The 21,914-nt window shown below is 43.8% G+C and overlaps 1 protein-coding gene and 1 long non-coding RNA gene across 6 annotated transcripts; one reads left to right on the forward strand and one right to left on the reverse strand.

Moving 5' to 3' along the window:
• The first annotated feature begins 277 nt into the window (after window positions 1–277).
• Window positions 278–7,654, forward strand: BCL6B (BCL6B transcription repressor). Of its 5 annotated transcripts, none has more exons than XM_020966671.2 (9): window positions 278–775; window positions 1,480–1,670; window positions 2,049–2,270; window positions 3,344–3,694; window positions 4,035–4,126; window positions 4,393–4,572; window positions 4,686–4,816; window positions 5,064–5,201; window positions 5,646–7,654. In XM_020966671.2, exons 2-9 carry the CDS (start codon window positions 1,492–1,494, stop codon window positions 5,763–5,765), a joined length of 1,413 nt encoding a protein of 470 aa, XP_020822330.1. In that variant the 5' UTR covers window positions 278–775; window positions 1,480–1,491; the 3' UTR covers window positions 5,766–7,654. The 5 variants fall into 5 exon arrangements, with proteins under 5 accessions (XP_020822330.1, XP_020822333.1, XP_020822331.1 ...); XM_020966672.2 differs by having other exon boundaries at window positions 728–814; XM_020966674.2 differs by lacking the exon at window positions 2,049–2,270 and having other exon boundaries at window positions 280–775.
• LOC144457652 (uncharacterized) lies at window positions 1,438–1,938 on the reverse strand. Its single transcript, XR_013487125.1, has 2 exons — window positions 1,853–1,938; window positions 1,438–1,748 (listed from the first exon to the last, which is right to left on the reverse strand). It is a non-coding gene; the product is annotated as an uncharacterized LOC144457652 (long non-coding RNA).
• Window positions 7,655–21,914: the final 14,260 nt, after the last annotated feature.

A 21,914-nucleotide genomic window follows, 5' to 3' on the forward strand; every position in this document is an offset into this window, starting at 1 on the left:
GGGTTTCCCCACCCCCTCTAGGGGAAGCAGCTGGACAGTCCGTCCTGTCCCAGTACAATGGCAGGAAATACACTAGAAATCACATCCGCCCCTCCCTTCACTCCCTCTCCCTATCAGGGCTCCCCTCCCGGACTCTCTTTCCCCGTTTCCCCCGGGAGGCCGGGCCATGAACATTTTCTGCAGCTACGTGGCAGCCACGAAGGGTTTAGGGTTGAGGCCAACCTTCCTGCTAGGCACTCTTAGACTGCATCAACATAACCTTCTCCTGTTCTCAACAACCCTTTTTTCCACCTCCCGGGTTGGGATGTTTGACTCCAGTCGGAATTTTCTTCTCCCTGCCAGGAGGACACTTTTAGCTGGCTATACCCCACTTCCCTCCCTCTGTTTGCCTACCCAAGCTCCTAATAGGTCCCCAAAGGCCTCCCCGCCCCAGTTCTCCTAGAAATTTTAACTGTTCTTTTCCGTCTTTCAAAGAGGCACTTCGATACCTCAGACCTCTCTAACCCTAAATACCAGTCCATATTAACCTTTAACGTCGCTCCTCTTGGGCCCAGCAGGATCACACTTTTCACATGCCACTGCCCCCGTTTCCAAGGTCCCACCCCCAGTCTCCACCATCTAGGGAGGCAGGAAGGATACTAACCCAAATACTTCCCCCCCACACCTCCCAGTTCTCCCGCCCCCAACATCCCGCCGGGATAAAGGAGCCAGGACTGGGAGTGATACCCCGCCCCATCCCAGCAAGAGAACAAACCGAAGCCCCTGCCGGACAGGGGTGAGAGCCAGAGGGGAATCTGCACTCCAGGGACCCTCAGTAGGGGCAAGTTGGGCTAGAAAAACAGGGATCCCCGGGAATTAAGCATAATGTCTAGGAGGGAGTGAGACTAGCAGAACTTGGGGATGGGTGGGGGTAGGGGGTGGGGGAAGAAGATAGGCTAGGAATTTGAGAGGCCTGGGTATCTGGATGGATTTGGGCAAAGAGCAGGATCCTGGGAAATACAGTAGGGTAGGTGGAGAAGAAGGGAGGAACAAACTGCCTGGTTTAGAGCGAATCCCAAGTCTAAGCTTTTAGAATGTCATTAACCCATACCCCTTCACTATCTCCTCTAAGTGTAGAATATCATAAGGCTGGGTCTAGAGTCTTCCAAAAGCGGGGTTTTTGAATTCTCTTCCCCTGCATGGGATAGAGAATTTGGGTTCTGATGCAGGATGGACCAGGACTTGGGAAGAGCCGAACTTCGATAGATGGGAGATGGGGGAGAAGGACCCTTGACTTCCAGCACTTAAGCTATATGAAGTCTGCAGGGATTGGGGGCGCAGAGGCTAGCGTTCAGGAATCCTGTGTCTTGAGAAGAGGCTGGGGAGGGAGGCCATCCCAGGGGAACAAGGCGTGCCCGGGTTAGGAGTTTGGCTATTCAAAATCCTGAGGAACGGACAAACATCCTAGGTCTTTTATTCCCACTTCTCATTCACTCGAAGGCCACCTTCGCCATGAGCTCAGCCGCGGCCGCAGTGGGGAATCTGGGCTATGTCCGAGAATTCACACGCCATGCATCAGACGTGCTCTGGAACCTAAACGAGTTACGCCTGCGTGGGATCCTCACAGATGTCACGTTGCTAGTGGGAGGTCGGGCCCTCCGGGCTCACAAGGCGGTCTTGATCGCCTGCAGGTTCGAAGGGGCGGCTTTGTGGAGAGGTGGGGAGGAATGTTCTCTTCGATCAGGGGAGGGACCTGACTGGGAGAAGTCCTAGAAAAGTGGAAGTGGGGAAAGGGCAAATTAGACAAGGTGTGAGGATTTGGAGAAAGCTTTGCTGGATTGGGGAATGCGGCCAGTAGAAAAGTTAGACTTACTTGGGAGGAGCAAAATATTGCCTAAAGGCAGAGTGCAATGTCTGGATGTCAGGGTATACGTAGCAGAGGGTAGTTTTTGTTTTGGCCGAGTCTGGAAACCAAACTGCCTTCGAGACAAATACCGGCAATCTCGATTTCGAGGTTGTTTTGGCCCAAGGGAGAAATATGACTCATCTCCCCTTTCTTTGGCCCGCAGTGGCTTCTTCTATTCGATTTTCCGTGGTCGGGCAGGGGTGGGAGTGGACCTACTATCCTTACCTGGGGGCCCTGAAGCTGGTGGCTTTGCCCCTCTTTTGGATTTTATGTACACTTCACGCCTACTCCTTTCACCGGCCACGGCCCCAGCGGTCCTGGCGGCAGCCACCTATCTGCAGATGGACCACGTGGTAGAGGCCTGTCACCGATTTATCCAGGCAAGGTGAGGAGGGGCTTGGAGGGAACAGGACAGATGGCAGTCGAGTAAGACTGGATTCTTGCAACGGAGGTCAATCAAAGGAGTTGAGAAAGAGGGAGCAATCTCAGGCTGGGGAATATTTAAGAAGTGGAGAGGTCTGGAAAAAGTTGGAGGTTCCAACACCTTGGAAACAAATCAGTGTACCTCTCCAAGCCTCAGTTTTCTTTTCTGTAAAAATCCCCATTGGCCTGATAGCAGGAGTCTATTAGTTCTTGTTTGCCATGAAAGAATCTAAATTAGTTTTTTTTTTTTTGGCTAGGCAATAGGGTTTAGTGATTTGCCCAGGGTCACACAAGCTCCTGAATTTAGGGCCGCTGCTCTATCCACTGCGCCACCTAGCTGCCCCTAAATTAGTTTCTTCTTAATCAAAAAGTAAGTTGTCCATTCAAGTAGCCTGACTTGGAGGGTCGGATTTGAAGTTTGGTCAAAATTGGTTAGTCTGTCTCTCCCACTTCTTAGAGTAACTTAGGGCAATCAACCAACAAGTATTTATTATGCATTTGCTAAGTGCCAGGAAAAAATACCTACACACAGAAAATTTAGAGTAATTGGGAGTAGGTAGTATCAGGAAAGGCATCCTGTTGAAGGTGGTACTTGGTCTGAACTTGAAGGAAACTAGAGATTCTCAGAGATAAGGAAAGGAGGAAGTGTGCTAAGAGCAGTGTACTGCCTGTACTCTAGGCATAATGTACAACACAAGATGAGACAGAATGTTGTTCATGAACAAGGCCGGTTTGGCTGGAGAGTGGAGAACAGGAAGGAGAAGTGATGTATAATAAGACTGGCAAGGTAGGTTGGAGCCAGATTGTGAAAGACTTTAAATGCCAAACAGAGGAGCTTGTATGTGATCTTATGGGTAATAAAGAAGCCATTGGAGATCATTCAGCAGGGGAGTGACGTGGTCAGACCTTGCTTTAGGACTATCACTTAACTTCGCTAGGCCTCATTTTATCTCATCTGTAAATTGAAGGAATTGAACCAGAGGATCTTTAAGGCCACCTCCTAAGTCTTATAATCCTAACTCTTTCATTTTTCAGCTATGAGCCCATAGGTATCTCCCTCCAACCACTTGATGCAGAATCACAGGCTCCTCTTATGCCAGCAGCCCCTCCAGAAGGTAGCCCTCACCGATTTGAGGGGCACCCGGACCCCCCAACAGAGTCTCGTAGCTGCTTCCATGGTCCTCCCAGCCCAGACAGCCCACGTAGTCTTGAACCTGTAGCTTGCAACTGGAAGAAATACAAGTTCATCATTCTCAACTCCAAGACGGCCCAAGCTGGGAAGTCTGACGCTGCTGCCGAACCAGCTGCATCAGCAAAGCCCGTCAATGGCGAGGAGGCCTCTAGTAGCAGCGGGGAGGAGGGTTCCTGTTCGGGAACTGGGAGCAGGTTCGGGGGGGGGGGGCTTGGGAACTCTGAGGGTTGGGGGAGGTGTGGGTAAGGGGAGAGGCCTCAGGGAGGTGGAACCAAGAGGTATTCGGAGGGGCGTGGTCCTACGAGGCTCTAGGAGGAGGTTATCTACTGAACATTTTCGGGTATGGCTTTAGTATGAAGGTAGGATGAAGAAGTCCAATCACTAACCCAGGGGAGCACACCCCCAAATACTAGAGGGGAGCTGCAAGCATACTTCTAGTCTAGACCAGCCCTAGATCAAGCATAGCTTCTCCTAAGGGAATGAGAGGTGTAGCTTTTTTTCTTAGGAGAGCTTTTGCTCGCCCCTCCCCACCAGGCTCTCCCCGTCGCTTGATCCCGCCTTGCTGCTCACGCACCCCAGCCAGAGAAACCTCGGATCGTCTTCTGAAGCGTCCCGTCCCCGACCAGGTGAGAGCCCTCCTCCTTGCTCCGGTATCCCAACAGAATTCAGAGCACCAAGTTTCTGTGCTTCGAGGCAATCACAGAACTAGGGTCAGGCGTTTTCTACCGGCTGTCACAAGAGAAGTGAGATCAGCTAGGGACTGAGCCAGGGACCGAGAGGGCGAGGCTCAGACACAGAAATCAACCACCAACTTCCTTCCAACTGGGGAAGCAGAGGAGTAAGAAAAGAGAGAGTACCCTAAAAACCGTTACTCTTACCATTCCCTTCCCAGGGAATAATTTCTTCAGCTGCCAGGACTGTGAGGGAGGGACTGGCTGCCCGGCAGAGGTGGGGTCGCGGGCACTGGCCCCCCTCAGTCCGGGAAACGAAGACAAACCCTACAAGTGTCAGCTCTGCCGATGTGCTTTCCGCTACAAGGGCAACCTAGCCAGTCACCGCACAGTGCACACAGGTATACAGAGCAAAAGGAGGGAAGAGAGATCTAGGGGGTGGGAGAGAGAGCCCCGGCCCATCCCGCTGTGGTCGAACCTAGAGCTCCGATTTCCTCTTTCCTCCTTTTCTCAGGCGAGAAGCCTTATCACTGCACTATCTGCGGGGCGCGTTTTAACCGACCTGCCAATCTCAAAACGCACAGCCGCATCCATTCCGGAGAGAAGCCTTACAAATGCGAGACTTGTGGCTCTCGCTTCGTGCAGGTACCAGGGTGGCGGAGAGGAAGGTTGGGAGAGTTCTAAAGTAAGAATGCTAAAATGATCCAAGATTTCAACCCTGGGATGGCTGCACTTAGCTGGCACGCTCTGAGTAGGCTCATTCAAAGGCCCCAAATCGACTAACGCTTGGTTCACTATGTGGAGGGTCCGAATGAAGAAGAGGTTGGGAGAGGATGGAAGGTGGGAAGTGAGTTGGAATTATGACAAAGCCCCAATGCTCTTGCGCCCACAGGTGGCACACCTCCGTGCACACGTGCTGATTCACACTGGGGAGAAGCCCTATCCTTGTTCCACCTGTGGAACTCGCTTTCGCCACCTGCAGACACTGAAGAGCCACGTCCGCATCCATACTGGGGAGAAACCGTATCACGTGGGTATTAGGGGTTGGGGAAGAGCCAAGCTCTGTAGGAGAAAATCTGCTCACTAGTGCTCTGAGAGCTCAGCTCGCTGAGTATATGGGGGTGATAGATGAGCTGGGAGCAGAATAGGGGACTTGTAGGTTGGAGAATTCTGAAAGTGAGGTGTGGGAGCAATAGGTAATGGTTGTTAGGTGGGGTGTGGGAATCAAGACGTGGAGCTAAACCACTCACTTTTTTGGTCCACTTGAGGGGGGTGTAGGGAGGGTAAATAGAAAATAACGTCATTCAGGAACCAATTAGGGAGTAAAACTGATGGTCTGGGATCAGCACTCCAAGTAAAATTCATTTATTGTAGAGTTTAAAAGGGAAAATGGTGGGTTTGACTACAAGCTGTGACAATATTTGCATGAGATTGTGGCATGTTCCCATTCTGACTCTCCCTTCTCACCCATCAGTGTGAGGCCTGCAACCTGCATTTCCGCCACAAGAGTCAGCTGCGCCTGCATCTTCGACAGAAACATGGTGCTGCCACCAACACCAAAGTCCATTACCACGTTCTGAGGGCCCCTTGTTGAGGGTCAGGTTGTGGCCCAGCTTACCCTTACCCTTTTCTGGTTGCAGAGCTGATATTAGTCTAGTTTTTCACCCTGGGGAGAGCAGGGGTAGCAGATCTACTAGATCTGTTTCCATTTTGCTGGTCAAAATCTCTTCCCTATCTGATTTTTGCCTAGTTTCCTAAGAATTGTTAGGTTGTCTGACAGGGAGCAGAACTCAATTTCAGTAATTTCAGTTCTTCTGTAAATATAATTTATTGGAGTTACTGTGTGGGGTTGAGGTTTTTCATTGCAGGGAATTCCCAATTTCCTCATTCCTCCCCTACCCCCATTAGGGAATTATGTGGCTAGTAGTGATCCACAGTAAGGTGAGGTCACAACTCTGCTGGCAGAGTCAAGCCTGGGGACCCCCTCTATACCAAAGCTTGAATATTTCATATAAATTCTTATATTGCAGCCATTATACCTAAAGAAACTTTTTAAAAAACCTATTTAGGAACCCTGTGAGGGTAATGAAGCCAAACCAAGCCATTCTCGAAAGTAATGGGTCTTGGATCAAGGTTTCTCTCTGTTCTTGTAGAACAGTCTGACCCTTTGGGTAATCAAGATGTAGAGAAAATAAACCCTTCACTGTGGCTCTTTAAGAAGTTTTGGGGCTCTGTATTACTGCAAAGTGGGGGCTGGTAACCTCTAGAAATCTGATTGGCCCATACTTAATCACCTAGAAGAGGGGGGCTGGATCCTTCATGATGATTTTGAATATAAAATTATAAGTTTTTTTCTTATCCTGTAGAGTTGGGTCTGGAACCTAACCTGACTTTTTAAAAATTAGCTCTGGTTGTACAAAAACTGGGAACCTTCACGTTGGCTCTAGAAAGGAATCTAGAATTCCTTGCTACCTAGAGTTCAGCCTGCTTATCTGCTGGGCTGCTGGAACTCCAACTGTGACATTTTCCAGTTCTCTATGTTGTCTTCTGGAATGACAAGGACTCAGGGGTGGCTGAGGTGACACCTAAGAGTCTGTTTGGGGCTATGACCTCTTTCCTTTAGTGTTTTCTCTGCCAGAGAAGTGAATGACCATTTTTTCCCCCTTGATTCTGGATATTGCCTCATTGGTCTCCTGCTGTAACTAGAAAACTCTCCTTTTGCCCAAGAAGTCTTGGGGGCTGTTTAATATTCTTCTTGTTGTTGGGTTTTTCTTTTAAACTTAGAAACTGTTCTGGAATGTCATTTTTTTTTGGGGGGGGGATTTATGAACCACAAAAGGCATCAGAACCTGAGGCTATAAAGAGAAGATGTGGGCAGAGGAGAGAGATACTCTGGGCTTCATGGAACTGAAGATTTTTCTTATGATTGAGCATTTAAGGGACTGATCGTAATTTCTGAGTTGAAGTTAAGGGCTTCCAAAAGGACAGCCTGTGACTGTTGGACAGAAAAGTAGACTTTTGTGTGTCTGGGCCCAGAATTAGAGAAGACATTTACAACTCATGTTGGTTTCACAAGCTGGGGCCAAATGAGCCTGTACTTTGATCTGCTACTTGAAAAAAAAAAGGGTTGGGAATAAAATCAATTTCTTTCAAGGTAGAGAAGGCCTATTACAGTTAAACATCTTACAGCAAAGCTGTGCCATGGATAGACTGATATTCCCCTATAGGTTAATTGTGGTGCTGTGGGAGAAGTACACCCATTGTAGTTGGGCAACTGAATGTGGTGGGGGCTAGGGCTTAAGTTCAGTGGCCCTTCTTTCCCTATGCCCAAGTGGAGATAGAAAGAGGAGAGATGTGAGAGACTAGAAGTGGTATTTAGAGGGAGAATGAAGGAGTAGGGAAAGTGAATGGAAGATAGATCAATGAGTGGAGATCTAAGCTGGCATATTGTTCGAGCCTTGGAATAAAGAAACATCGATGTCATTTGGTGTTTGTTGGTTTCTTGGTTGGATCAGGGGTGGGGAGCCTGTGCTTGGGTGAATTTTGGCTTACACTCTCCGAACTAACAACGGTAGCCCCTTCCGGCTCATTGCTTGTGATCTCATAAAGCTCCGGAGCCACCTGCATCCTGTCCCATATGAGGTAACTTCCTATATGAGTTGAGGGGGAGAGGAGGAAACCAGAAAGCTACCTCTGTCAAGGGGCAGCAGTACCTCTTTCCTGAAATATTATTAAACATCCTGATTTCTGGGTCTTCTTTCCCTTATTTCCCATCCCCTAAATTCTTATTCTTCAGTACCCAGGCATGCCTTCTCAACTTTGTCACTTCAGGATACATGTTTATGTGTGTTGAAAGAGAAAGGGAAGTATATTGCATAGGTCAATTCAAGTATGCAGTTTGATTTATTAAGAGCCTGCTATGTCGATTGCAGGCCTAATATGAGAACAATTTGGTAACACTTAAGGAAGTTAATGCATTCTTGGGAAAGGCACAGTGTCCAGGAGTGGGGAGATGGCAACCCTGCTGGACTCCATTTGGTCAGATAGCATCTGGAAGGGGGTTGGTCATATAGAGACCATCCAGAGGAGGACAACCAGGGTGGTGAAGGGCCACGTGTTCATGCTATGTAAGAAGGAACTGGAGATGATCAACTTGGAGAAGACAGTTCTTCCACTAGTGAAACTCAGCTAACTTATTTGCCATCGCTTAGAAGAGGGGATACAAGGGGGCAGCTAGGTGGCGCAGTGAGTAGAGCACCGGCCCTGGATTCAGGAGGGCCTGAGTTCAAATCTTACCTTAGACACATAACACTTACCAGCTGTGTGACCCTGGGCAAGTCACTTAACCTCACTGCCTAGCCAAAAAAAAAAAAAGGAGATGAAGAGGTGATAAAGATATTCCGTTTGACTCCAGAAGTCAGAACTAGGGGTGATGGCTGTAAATTAAAGAGAGGATTGATGTCAAAATAAACCTTCCTAATTAAAGCTATCCCCAAGTAGAATGGACAACCTCCGGAAGTCATGGATTTCCCCTTTCTGGAAGTCTTCCCACAGAGGCTAGGGATTCATTTTCTGCTATGGGCTGACCTAGATGATCTCTAAATTCCCTTCTAACTCTGAGATTCTGTGAGTATACCTGCAGTATGCTGTGCTAGGCACAGATAAGGAAGGGCCCCTGCCCCTCCTCATGGATCACATAGACGGGCAGAGGATTTTAACTTTCTTTCTGAAATGAACCCCTTTGGCAGTCTGGTGGAGCTTGGATTCCTCAGAATAATACATGATAAGGCTTTTTTTTTTGTAAAGCATTTATTAAGCACTGTACACAAAGCACAAATGATACAAGTAGAAAAGTAAGACAGTCCCTGCTCAGGGAAGTCACATTTCTAAAGGGGAAAATAACACATATGGAAGGTTTCAGCAGTTAGATGGAAAAGTCCCATGGTTCTTAGGTGCACATGTTAATGCCTCTTCTTTAATGTCATTTCCACTAATGATACCAGTTTCTGACATTGAAACATTTGACAGCATCAAAAACTTTGGTGCCAAGAACTTTTTTTTTCCCCCTGGGGCTTTCAGTAGCTGTAGCACCTGCCAGGAGGCATCTCCACAGGACTTGCTTCCCAGGATGATGTCTGAGGACACTGAACTGGAAGCATTGCTATTCCCATGGTTTTGGGGCCGAGGGTCCCCACATTCATGGGCTCCAGGCTAAGAATCCTTGATACAAGGGAGCTAAAATACAAAAATACTTACAAGTACGTAAAAGTATGTAAATGCTATTCAAGTTCCAAGGGAGAAAAGGTCATTTCTCCTTGGGGAGATCATCGAAGGCTTCATGGAAGAAGTGGCCTTTGAGTTGAACTTGAAGGAATAAATTCAAAAATTGGAGGAAGTGGGTGAAGGAATTCCAAGGCATAGGGAACAAAGGCATACTAGCAGGAAATCTCAGGATGTGTGGACCAGATGGCAAATAAGGAAACTTGGCTGGAATGATTATTTCCAGTTTATTTTATATCTATCTTGTTTGTATATAGTGTGTGTGTAGTCATCCTTATTAGTGAGGACAAACTTCCTTGACAGCAGGAACTGTCCTTTTCCTTTCTATGAATCCCCAGCACTTAACACATAGTAGGTGCTTTATGTTTATTGACTGACTCTAGGAATTAGTGGGAATTAGTATGAAATAAAGCCCTTGTTGACCACCCTCCCCTGTCTCTAGAATTCTCAAAAAGTACTGCATCCTTTCCCTTTTCCCATCAGAACTGATGTGAAGTCCTGATCACTATACCTTTCTTCAACCTTCTGTTGACCTCCCTGCAGTTTGGAGAGTCCTGTGCTGAACAGTGGTGGGGAGATCCCAAGGATATGTTGTCCTTGCCATTGAAGAGCTCAGAATCCAGACAGGGGAGTCAATAGCAGAACAAAAGTGGTGAGGGATGAAAAAGGAATTAGAGAGGGATTAAAGCAGAGCAAGGGTCTGGGTGGGGAGGAGAACAAGAGCTGTGAGAGAAGGTAGGCCAGTATCATCTAGAACTCGATTGTTAAGGGTCCTGAGGAAAGAGGATCTGTTGGTCCAACATCTGGGTTCATTGCCCGTCTTTCTCTCCAACCTATGAGGAATCACAGACTCAAAGACAGAGAGTTAATGGAAGGACCCTTGCCCTGTAGCAGGAGGAAAGGTTCTCACTCCTGAGAAGACAAGAAACAGTCAAAGAAAGGGAAAAGGCAGGGTAACTTGGGGATGGGGGATGTGGCCCTGTGAGTGCAGGCACCACCGCCCTGCTCAGTTGTTTTTATTACCTTTGCTGATTTCCTGTTTCTGAGAACAGAAGTGATAGGTCCAGGCATCCTGGTCCATAGATAGGATTTGGTGGTTCTGTCCCCCAAGTCCACAGCTCTTCCTTTCTCTCTTCCCCTCAGAAAGTGAACTTGGGGAATCAAAACTGTCTTTGTGCTGATTCTTTGGGTGGAACCGGCTACCTCTTATTTCCTTTCAGGAAACATTCATAGTTCCCTCCCTTCCCCCTCCACTGCCATGCCCTCTCACAAAAAAAAAAAAAAAACTTCTGGACACTTCCTAGTGAATGGAAACTAGTTTACCAAAATTTATCCCTCCGTGCTTCCCTATTTCTACTGATGGCACTACCAGCCTCCTAGTCACTCTATAGAAATCTAAGTGTTAAGACTTCTCTTAAGCCTCATTCCCTACATCCAGTCAGCTGCCAATTCTGTCCATTTTGCCCCCACCACATCTCTAAATTTGTCTCCATTTCATGTCACCACCCAAGTTCATGTCCTTCCCAATTCTCTCATGGACTATTGTAACAGTTTCTTAATTGGCCTTCCGGTTTCTAGTCTTTCCTCACACTGGTCTATCTTTAAACACAGCTGAAAAAATAAACTTCTAAGGCACAAGTTTGTCCATGTCACCACTCTGCTCAAACACCTTCCAGAATTTGCCTTTAGAATAAAATACAAACTCCTCAGTCCCGAGTTCTAGGCACTCTACTCTGTGGTTTCAACCTCCATTTCTGACTGTATTTTGAAATATTTTCCTCTACTCTTTGTCTTTTTTCCCTATTGGTTTATGGAACTTTATTTTTTAAGTGGCTGGAACAAAGTTTATTATTATGCTTCACTCTAATTAAAAAAAAAAAAAGACCAGGAATCCAAATCACGATCTCAGACAAAGCAAATAGTAAAAATGAGTCAAGACAAACAAACTGTATCATAGTTTATTCGACTTATTAAAGAATAAAGAAATTGCTCATCCATTGACAGTGTGTTTATCATGTGTTCAGCACTATATTAAACAGTATATTGGAATATAAATAAAATATTAGTTCTGACAAAATTTAAATGAAAGTTATGAAAATTTTAATACTTTATTTTGGAATAAAAGGGATATTTGACTTCTAATTTCCATTTTCAAGAAGAGGTTATTCCTCTATCACCATGCATCATTCTAGATGTGGGTACAGAGAGTCACTTGAGCTCATAGAACTCCTGGGAGCCCTGACAGCAGAGAAGAGAGTTTTCTGTTGACTTGAGAGAGGTAGCCATTGCAGCTGAATTGCAGAGAGGGATCCTAGAAATCTAGCTAAGCAAGGGGCTTCATGAGACCTCTACAGAAAGAAAAAGAATTGCAAGATCCTGCAGTGCCAGAAGTTGGGAGTCCAGTTAGTCAATAAACATTTATTAAGTAGCTATTATGTGCCAGGCACTATACACACTGGTGGGGATATAAATGCTAGATGAAATACAGAAACAGTCACTGTGGACATGTGTATATTTGTGAGTTTGTGGGGGGGATGTTTTATAGCTACTGTTTTCACTCTGCCTTCCTAGTAAATGCCGTTGCTGAAAGCTAACTGTGTCCATTAGCTGAATGTTAAAGGGATACACAGCAGTGGGGACTTGTGAGTTGTATTGTATTAGGAGTAAGTACTCAGGGCAGCTAGGTGGTGCAGTGGATAGAGTGCTGGCCCTGAAGTCAGGAGGACCTGGGTTCAAATCCGGCCTCAGATGAAACACTTGACACTTAACCCCAATTGCATAAAACTTTCAAAAAACAAAAACAAGAAGAAAAAAAAAAGGAGTAAGTACTCATAGTGTACCTTCCAGAACCTGATAGTCATAACCACCTTTTAGGTCAATGGTGTCAGACTCAAAGAGAAACAGATTCTGTCTGCTACATATTGACTTAAAAAATCATAAATTAACATTACCAAGTTTTGTTGTATTTATATTTAACTTTATTAAAACATTTCCCAATTACATTTTAATCTAGTTTTGCTGTGTGAGTTTGACACTTCTGCTCAAGGGTCAGTGAGTGACAGTTGGGAGAGTGCCCCAGGGGGAATGCTACACATAAATGTAATGGGATTTACTGTACCATAAGAAATGATGAATATGAAAAGTAAAGAGAAGCACAGGAAGACTTATTTGAAATGATACAAAGTGAAGTAAGCAGAACTAAAAAAGGATATAGAAAGTGCCTGCAAAATATACATAGAAAGAACAACAAAAAGAATGATGTATAACAGTTATTATTACCAAACTTGGCCTGAGAGAAGAGCTAAAGAAATATGTTATTGTTTTAGTTTTTCTGAAATGCCTTTTCACCTTATTTTATTTTTTATTCTTTATCATAAGGGATGGCTCATTAGGTAAGGGAAAAGGAGAGGGAAATTTTCAGAAATGAAAGTGATGGGCCAAGAGTTCCACCACTAGGCGTGTACCCCAATTACTCTACACTATCCTCTGTTCTTCAGAGAAGGAAACGACAAGCCACTCCAGTATCTTTGCCAAGAAAATCTCAAATGGAATCACGAAGAGTTGAACAGGACTAAAAACAATTAACAACGTCCTCTGTTCTTGAGTCCTTTTCTCACCTGACCCGTCACCGTTCACACTGACAAACCCTAACTCTGGATTATTCTCACCATGTAATCACAAAGCTGGAGCCTCTTATTGGAATAGGAAGCTCATGGAGCAGTAATTTGTTGTTATCCTTTTAAATGTACAGGTTGTCTTCCCCATGAGAATGTAAACTCCCCTTCCTCCACATTTCCATTCCCTTTGGTAAATCACAGGGTCATTCTAATCTAATCCTGATGAGGAATTTTGGGCCAGACCTGAAAAGGGCCAGTCCAAAGGATGAAGTTCAGGTCTGGAATGAAATATATTTGTAGAACATCTAGCAGTTAAGAAAAGGCAATCTTGCATAGTCGTGTATGGAAAGGATATTTAGCAAAGATATAGCTGAGACAGATAGATCACTGAATAGAGCACTGGATAGATGGCTTGGAGTCAGGAAGACCTGAGTTCAAATGTGGCCTCAGACACTCACTAGCTATGTGACCCTGGGCAAGTCATTTAACCTCTGCCTTAATCCACTAGAGAAGGAAATGGCAAAGTACTCCAGAATATTTGCCAAGAAAACCCCATAGGGGGTCACAAAGAGTTGGACATGACTGAATAACAACAAACACAGTTGGGTGCAGCTTTTCTGCTGCAGTGATTTTAGGGCTATTACTGGACAGTTCTAACTTTGGGGAGGCAATAAGCCTGTGGCAGGCAGTATTGGAGGTAACAGAATAATAAACACAGCACAAGAGACAACCAGGAATATAATGGCCCCCTGAGAGAATGTCTAAATACATAGGTCAGTTTCACCTAGGGCTCCAGGGTTAAGCTCTAAGAATTAGGAGGATTTTCTCAAGAACCCTGACAGATGTTCTTCTTATCATGGTTATTGGTTGTTATAGACTAGTCAGCCATATTTAATTAGCTTTTAGAAATGGATATTTGCTTTGGCGATAAAACTCACAGAAAACATGCCCTCAAAAATCTGTGACACTTTTCCACCAGTATATACAGAGTCCAGGAGAAGAAACCTCAAGCTCAGTGAGCACATATGGCAAAGGGTTAATTTGCAGCTTGTGGACGTCTCTTTTGCTGAATGTTCCCTCTGAGTATGATACAGGCATACCTTACTTTATTGCACTTCATTTTATTGTGTTTTGCAGATACTATAGTTTGTTTTAATTACAAATTGAAGATTTGTGGCAACTCTGCATTGAGAAAGCACCATTTTTCCAACAGCACGTGCTCACCTCCTGTCTCTATCACATTTTAGTAATTCTCACAACATTTCAAACTTTTTCATTATTATTATATCTGTTATGGTGATCAGTTGATCTTTAATGTTCCTATTGTAATTGTTTTGAGGCACCACAAGCTGTGCCCATGTAAAAGATGGTGAACTTAATTGATAAATGTTGTGTGTGCTCTGACTGCTCCACCAATTGGCTGTTCCCCTGTCTCTCTCCCTCAGGCTTCCCTATTCCCTGACACTCAATGATATTGGAATTAGGCCAATTAATAACTCTATAATGGCTTTTAAGTGTTCAAGTAAAAAGAAGAGTTCATTGATTCAGCAAACTTCATTGTTGTCTTGTTTTATGGAAAAGCTACCCCAACCCTCAGAAACCAACACCTGATCGATCACTCAGCAGTCATCAACATCAAGGCAAGACCCTTTACCAGCAAAAAGATAAAGGCTCAGATAATGGTTAGCATTTTTTTATCGACAAAATATTTTTTAATTAAGGGACCTACATTTTTTTTATTACACTTAACGGAATATAGTATAGTGTAAAGTAACTTTTACATGCGCTGGGTAACAAAAAAAATCATGAGACTTGCTTTATTGCCTTATTTATTTAATTTTTTTTTGCTTTATTGCTTTATTGTTTTTGCTTTATTGTGGTGATCTGGAACCAAACCCTCAATATCTCCAAGGCATGCTTATAGCTTTTCTCCTGGGCTCTTTATAGAGCCTTGAATTCATTCTGTCCTTGGTTCCTGATAGAGGCATTGCCTTCAGTTATTCTGAGGATATTGCTAGGATGCCATTGGGAAGATGGGAAATCCAAAATCCTCTGGTCCTCCAAAGTTCATGAGGTCCTCCTCTAGCCAATGGGGGAGGGGGGAATGGAGAGAGAAAGAAAGAGAGAGAAAGAGAGACATATAGACAAACAGACAGATAGCCAAAAGATAGACGGACATGGGGAAAGGAGGAAACAGGAGAGCAAGCCTGAAGCCAAAGTTTTGTCCAAGTGATTCCTTCTGAAGGGTTTAGCTGTAATATTCACTACAATTTGCTAAATTTGGATGACTAAATCTCTCAGTCAATCTAAACAGACTTCCTGTCAGTAGGTCTCCAGGTCATGTCCACATCTAGTGAGCAATTAATATGTCTTTTTCCAAATAAATGTATCACAGCTTAGCATCTCGACACTTTCAATGGAGTGGGGGAGGATTTGATTGATTTACTAAGTCTACCCCTACCATTATAGTGAACTGACTGCCACAGGAACTCATTTTTATGAAGCCATAGGTGCACAACTCCATCTTTTGGCCACTTACAAATGGAACAAAGCATTGTTCCTATCTGGAGTTTCTTACTTAACTGGCTTTACAAAAGTAAGTCTTCATGAGGTCCCCTAGCCAATGGAACTTAGTAACTCAGAGGAGCTTCAACTGGGCCCCATTGGACCATGCCTTCACCAACCATTTTCCAGTAATTTATGAGGTTGTTTAAATTTATCCTGCATCATCTTGAGTTTCTGTAATGAAAACCCACCCACTTTTTGATTCTATTGTCAAATAAGGAATAGTAATAAGGTAAATCTGAGGCTCTTTTACCAGCAGGGCAAGTTCATAGTTCTCAGCCTTAACTTCCCTTATATCTCTGATCTCAGAGAGGATTTAACAAATTTTCCAGCAAGACCTCTAGGTCAGAGAACATACTGATTCCCACCTATCATCTCTCTGTCCCTGCCCCATCAACACTATTCCATTTCAACTGTGTCCATGAATTGCTTTCTTGAGCCTGTTTGTAACTGATATTCTTCAGTTCAAGGGGTCATGTTTATTGAAGCTGTTTGTCCCTTCAGATGACTATCTTATCCCTTCACATCCAGTGTGTCTGTCTGTTCCCAGCTGGATGAACTCTCCTCCTGGTCTTGTCTCTCCATTAACTTTCTGCTACTACTATTCCAAGGACCCTAAAAAGCTGTTGCTCCCAGACCTTTCAAAATTCACAAGATCAGCTGAACATTTCCATCTCAGTATGTTGAGGCTTAGAGGTTTAGGTCCTGCCAGAATGAATTCGACCCAAGCCTTCTTTCAGCCAAAGACAAGGTTAATTAAAGATCTGCCATATTGGCCAGACTGTTAGGGAATCTTGTGACACTTATATTGACAAAAAGGAATTAGCAAGTCTCAGCCATTGGCTAAACTCTTAAGGAATCTGAGCATTGGATAGGCTTTGAGAATCTCAGCATCTTAATGGAGACAAGATGGACCTTATATATAGAAAGACTATGAGAGAGATGTAGAAGTGGCCAATTAGTTTGGGGTGATTGGAGGAGGGATCTAGGGAGGATCTTAATGGGAGTGATTGGGAAGTTGAGAATGGGGTTTGGATAGGATCAAGGGTGGGAAGTAGCAGGGGGCCACAGAGAGGTAATAGACAATGGGAGGGCTGAGCTAGGTTAAGGGTAACAAGAATTGGGAGATTGGGAGATGGGACATAGATTAGGTGATAATGAAAGGCCAATTGATAGGATTATAGCCTCAGGTGAACACTAGAGACTTCCTTGACTGAGTGGGAGAGTTCAAGGAAAGTCCAAGCCCTAGGGCCACAGACAAATGGGACCCAAATTCTTTTTGGGGTAAGAGGCAAAGGTCTTGGCTTAGGCTGTACCCCATCAAGTCTACTTAGTCAAATAAGGAAATACAGAAGAGGTAGCCCAAACTTGAGCTTAGGTTTTCCCAATGTAACTCCTGTCCCAGAGCCATTGGGTATGGGACTCTCTCCTTATTGGTGTAGATGAATGCCCTACCCTGTTGTGAGAAGTAGGGTAGAGTTGGTGAAAGGTGAGAGAGCTTCATTTCACAAGGAGTCTGCCTTTGGCACTCCTGGCTTCCAGAGAGAAATTAAAAGAGGACAACTCCACTTCAGGTTGCTGAAGGAAAAGCCAGAAGTTTCCATCAAGTCTCTATCCTCAGCTTGCTACACTGGCGATTTGGGAAAGTTTCCCCTTGGGTAAGATCCAGGACACTCTCTCTTGGTGGAGCTGAGTTATCTCAATCCCAGTGGAAGAGTTCCTTCACTCTATATTGTCTGGTATGTATTCTTCTACATATACCTTCTCTGATTTCTGTTTTGCTATGATTTGGATACATGTGTTTCTTGACTATTCACTATGTGTGTTCATTGTGGAACTGGTATTGGGTAGGAAAGGGGTCAAGCCTTGGCTATGGAGCTTGGAGTCCTTCTGCCTCCCCAAAATGACGAAATGATCAGAAATTAGATTGAACTCAATCAACCCCTAGAGTCACAACATTTAAGGGAGGAGATAGATATAGTTAAGTCTGATATACCTTCTCTTTGAGGAGAACAGAGTAGCCTCTGGCCTCCAACTACCTGCTTCCCTTCCTGGCAAGAATTAAGTCTCCCTTAAAGAAGAGTAGGGGGAGAAAAAGCTAGAGGTATCTAGTCTGCCTCCCTTTTAGCCACACATAGACAGCCCTTGCTACTGGTGGGCCCACTTTTCCACACAGGGAGCTCTAAGCTTACACTAGGTAAGACAGTTGTGCTCCAACTGAATGGAAGCCAGTGGGGAGAATGAGATAGATATGTTATTCATGCCCCAACTTGGTCCTCATGAGGCAGCTCAAAGCCATCCTCATGCTTTGAAGCCAAAAGGAAGAGTAAGGTGTATGGGAGTGGGAGGTTGGGTTGGGTGGGGTTTCTTGTTTTAAATATCCATTGAGTTCTGGCTTAGCAGTCAATTGAGGAACTTAATCATCTCTCTTTACAAGCCCCTGAGTCATCAGTTCTCCTGTTGAAGCTCAGGAGCCAATTAAAGGACTTTTTATCATCACACAGTGGTAAGATCCTATATGTATATATATATATGTATATATGGCTGGAAGAACCTCTTCCCCCAAGCTTCCATTCAGTGTACTGGAAAAAGGCAGAGAATATCTGACCTTGCTCTATCCAACCCATGTTACAGAAGACATAGGCTGGCGTACGAATTGCATCCAAGATTTAATTTTTCCTTTGGGTTGGAGAAGAGAGCAGAAGTAGTGCTCCAGGTGGTGCTCTAGGGCAGTGGCATCAAACTCAAATAGAAATGAGCCACTAAACCATAATAATAATAATAATAATCCCATAATAAGATCCTTGTGGGCTTATTCATTATTTATTTGTTTGTTTATTATTATCCCTGTATTGACTTAGAAGACCACATAAAAATATATTTTTTCTATTTTTATTTATTATGTTAAGTATTTCCCAATTATATTTTAATCTGGTTCCCACCAACTCAGGAGAGTTGTGGGTCATATGATGCCCTTGGGCAGCATTTCATACCTCTGCTCCTGGAAACAACCTATCGCCATATCTGCTGGCCACACTGGCCACCCTGAAACACCAACCTACAGTTACTCTGCTTCCCCTTTTTGGGTCTCACCCAGAATGGAGTGCTGAGGCTTCCTTCAAGCCACTGTATGCTTTCTTAGCAGAAGTTTTCCTTCAAAATCAAAAGACCTGGAAATATGGGGGACTCTAGGTAGGTAATACATGTTGCCTACCAAGTCTCCATGAGAACATCTCAATAGGCAAAGTAATTTTATTCAGGTCTCAAGAAAGGTTTTTGTTCTGTTTTAAGTCATAATTGGGATTTCAAAAGTGTAGGGAGTTCCTGGTAAGATACTTACTCTATCTGAAAAGGATCCATATGTACAAAAATATTTATAGCAGCTCTTTTCATGGCAAAGAATTTAAATCTGAAGGGGTGCCCATCAATTGGGGAACAGATGAACAAGTTAGGGAAACAAATGTCATGGAACTGTTGTACCATAAGAAATGATGAACGGGCTGGTTTCAGAGAAACCTGTGAAGATTTGTATGATCTGATACAAAGTGACACAAAGCAGAACCAGAGGAACAATTTATACTATGACAACAATATTGTAGAGACAAACAACTTTGAAAGACTTAGGAACTCTTATCAAAATAACAACCAATCACAATTCCAGAGGACTCATGATGAAACATACCTCAAGATAGAGAGGTCATGGGCTCAGAGTTCAGATTGAGCTATAAATACACACAGAGAGATACATGTGTATATATGTATACATCTATGGAGACATACACACATATGTATGTGTATACACACATTATATGTAGACATACACAACACATATCTATATTGCATATGTATATTATATACATATATAGACATATACACACAGACACAAACTTCAGGCCCCTTTCTAAGTTGTAGAATGTTTATTTCTCATCTCAAGCCCCTCCCCTTATATGTGTGAGTACATATATGTATAATAGTTACATGTGCATATATATATGTACATGTATATGCCTCAATCTGAACTCTGAAACCATGACTTCACTAAGTGTGTGTGTGTGTGTGTGTGTGTGTACATACACCCCTGGATATGATAAGACTAATGCAGGCAATTATTTTGCTTGACTCTACATATTTGTAATGGTTTTGCTTTTTTTGCTTTTTCAACTTGGAGCTGAAAAGAAAATAAAATTGAATTTTTTTTGAAAAGGAAGAAATTCCTCTATCAATGCAGATGAACACCTTCCCTGTAATTAATAGTGTTATAGAGTTGCCTGAGAGTAGTGAAAGACTAGGTGACTCATACAGGATCATAGAGCCAGTAAGTGTCAGAGGTGGGATGGAAACCTAGGTCTTCCTGATTCCAAAGCTCCTCAATACACTATCCAGCCTCTCTGCAGGAAGTTTAACTGATGTAAATTAGTTACTGCCAGGAAAAGAATAAAAATAGCCTAGAAACCACCTCCCCCAAACCACTGGCAGGTTAGGTCCCAAAGAGGTAACTATTACTACTCAGCTGGTGTGGGTCAAGCAGGTTGTTCGGCTGCTAAGCTGGTTCCTTACTGCGGTCAGCCTGTACAAAGCAGGTTGTTCAGCCATTGGCTTTCTGCCAGACTGGGTCAAGCAGGTCATTTGGTCACTGGGCAACTGCTGCCTGACTAATCTGAGCAGGTAATTCAGGTAATTTTCTCAGAGTGTGGCATCTCTGCTAGACAGATTCACTGGATTCCCTTGACTTAATGGGAAGCCTCAGTCATCTTCAGCCTCTGGTTCAGCTGGATGGCAGGAGCCAGACTCAGACACCTTCAGAACCTCAGAGATCTAGACTCTAACCTCTCAATTAGGTGATCTTTCCTTGTTTAAAGGCAGTTTTCTTAGTAAGGTGCTTTGCCTTGGCTTTTGCCAATTGAGTCAGTTACATTTTTTTTTTTTGGTGAGGCATTTGGGGTTAAATGACTTGCCCAGAGTCACATAGCTACTAAGTGTTACATGTCTGAGGCTGGATTTGAACTCAAGTACTCCTGACTTCAGGGCTGGTGCTCTATCCACTGCACCACCTAGCTGCCTCGAGTCAGTTACATTTCCCAGGTTTCTTTTTGGGCCTTCTAGTAGGTGACTGGCTAGGGACACAATGTAGTCTGTGCCCAGGAGCAAGTTCTTTATATATGTGCAATTTCCTGTTCAAACTTCAGACCCCTTTCTAAGGTGTGGAATATTTATTTTGCATCTCGAGTTCTTCCTCTTTAGATTTTTTTTGTGTTTTTTAAAAATATCTAAATAGATATTTTTATGTATATTTTTTTAAACAGCAAAAATCTGGCTTCTTACCTTCCCATCCCCAACCCCAAATGAAAACTAAAGAAAGCCAATGCATCCAAGATTAGGAAGGAAGCAGAAAACTGAGAAAGAATTTTTACAACCAGTATCTCTGATAAAGGCCTCATTTCTAAAATATATAGAGAACTGAGTCAAATTTATGAGAATACAAGTCATTCCCCAGTTGATAAATGGTCAAAGGATATAAACAGGCAGTTTTCAGAGGAAGAAAATGAAGTTATATATAGTCATATGAAAAAAAATGTTCTAAATCACTATTGATCAGAGAAATGCGAATCAAAATGACTCTGAGGTACCACATCACAACTATCAGACTGGCTAACATGACAAAACAGGACAATGATAAATGTTGGAGAGGATGTGGGAACACTGGAACACTAATGCATTGTTGGTGGAGTTGTGAAACCATTTTGGAGAGTAATTTGGAACATGCCCAAAGGGCTATAAAATTGCGCATACCCTTTGACCCAACAATACCACTTCTAGGTCCGTATCCCAAAGAGATCATAAAAATGGGAAAAGGATTCACACGTACAAAAATATTTATAGCAGCTCTTTTTGTGGTGGCCAAGAATTGAAAGTTGAGGAGATGCCCATCAACTGGGGAATGGCTGAACAAGTTGTGGTATATGAATGAGATGGAATACTATTGTTCCATCAGAAATGATAAGCAGATAGACTTTTAAAAAGCCTGGAAAGGGGGCAGCTAGGTATCTTAGTGGATAGAGCACCGGCCCTGGATTCAGGAGGAGCTGAGTTCAAATTCGGCCTCAGACAATAATACTTACTAGCTGTGTGACCCTGGGCAAGTCATTTAACCCCATTGCCTAGCCAAAACCAAAAACAAACAAACAAACAAACAAGCAAACAAAAAAAAGCCTGGAAAGACTTACATGAACTGATGCAAAGTGAAATGAGCAGAACCAGGAGAACACTGTACACAATAACAA

The sequence above is a fragment of the Phascolarctos cinereus genome, unplaced genomic scaffold (genome assembly GCF_003287225.1).
Source record: "Phascolarctos cinereus isolate Bilbo 61053 unplaced genomic scaffold, phaCin_HiC Scaffold_5;HRSCAF=322, whole genome shotgun sequence".
Classification (NCBI taxonomy): domain Eukaryota; kingdom Metazoa; phylum Chordata; class Mammalia; order Diprotodontia; family Phascolarctidae; genus Phascolarctos; species Phascolarctos cinereus.

Coding starts and splice junctions, on each gene's coding strand:
- BCL6B (XM_020966670.2), top strand. CDS start 1,825: ATGCGGCCAGTAGAAAAGTTAGACTTACTTGGGAGGAGCAAAATATTG. Junction 4,127..4,392: donor AGCGTCCCGTCCCCGACCAG/GTGAGAGCCCTC, acceptor TTCCCTTCCCAG/GGAATAATTTCTTCAGCTGC. Junction 4,817..5,063: donor GTGGCTCTCGCTTCGTGCAG/GTACCAGGGTGG, acceptor TTGCGCCCACAG/GTGGCACACCTCCGTGCACA.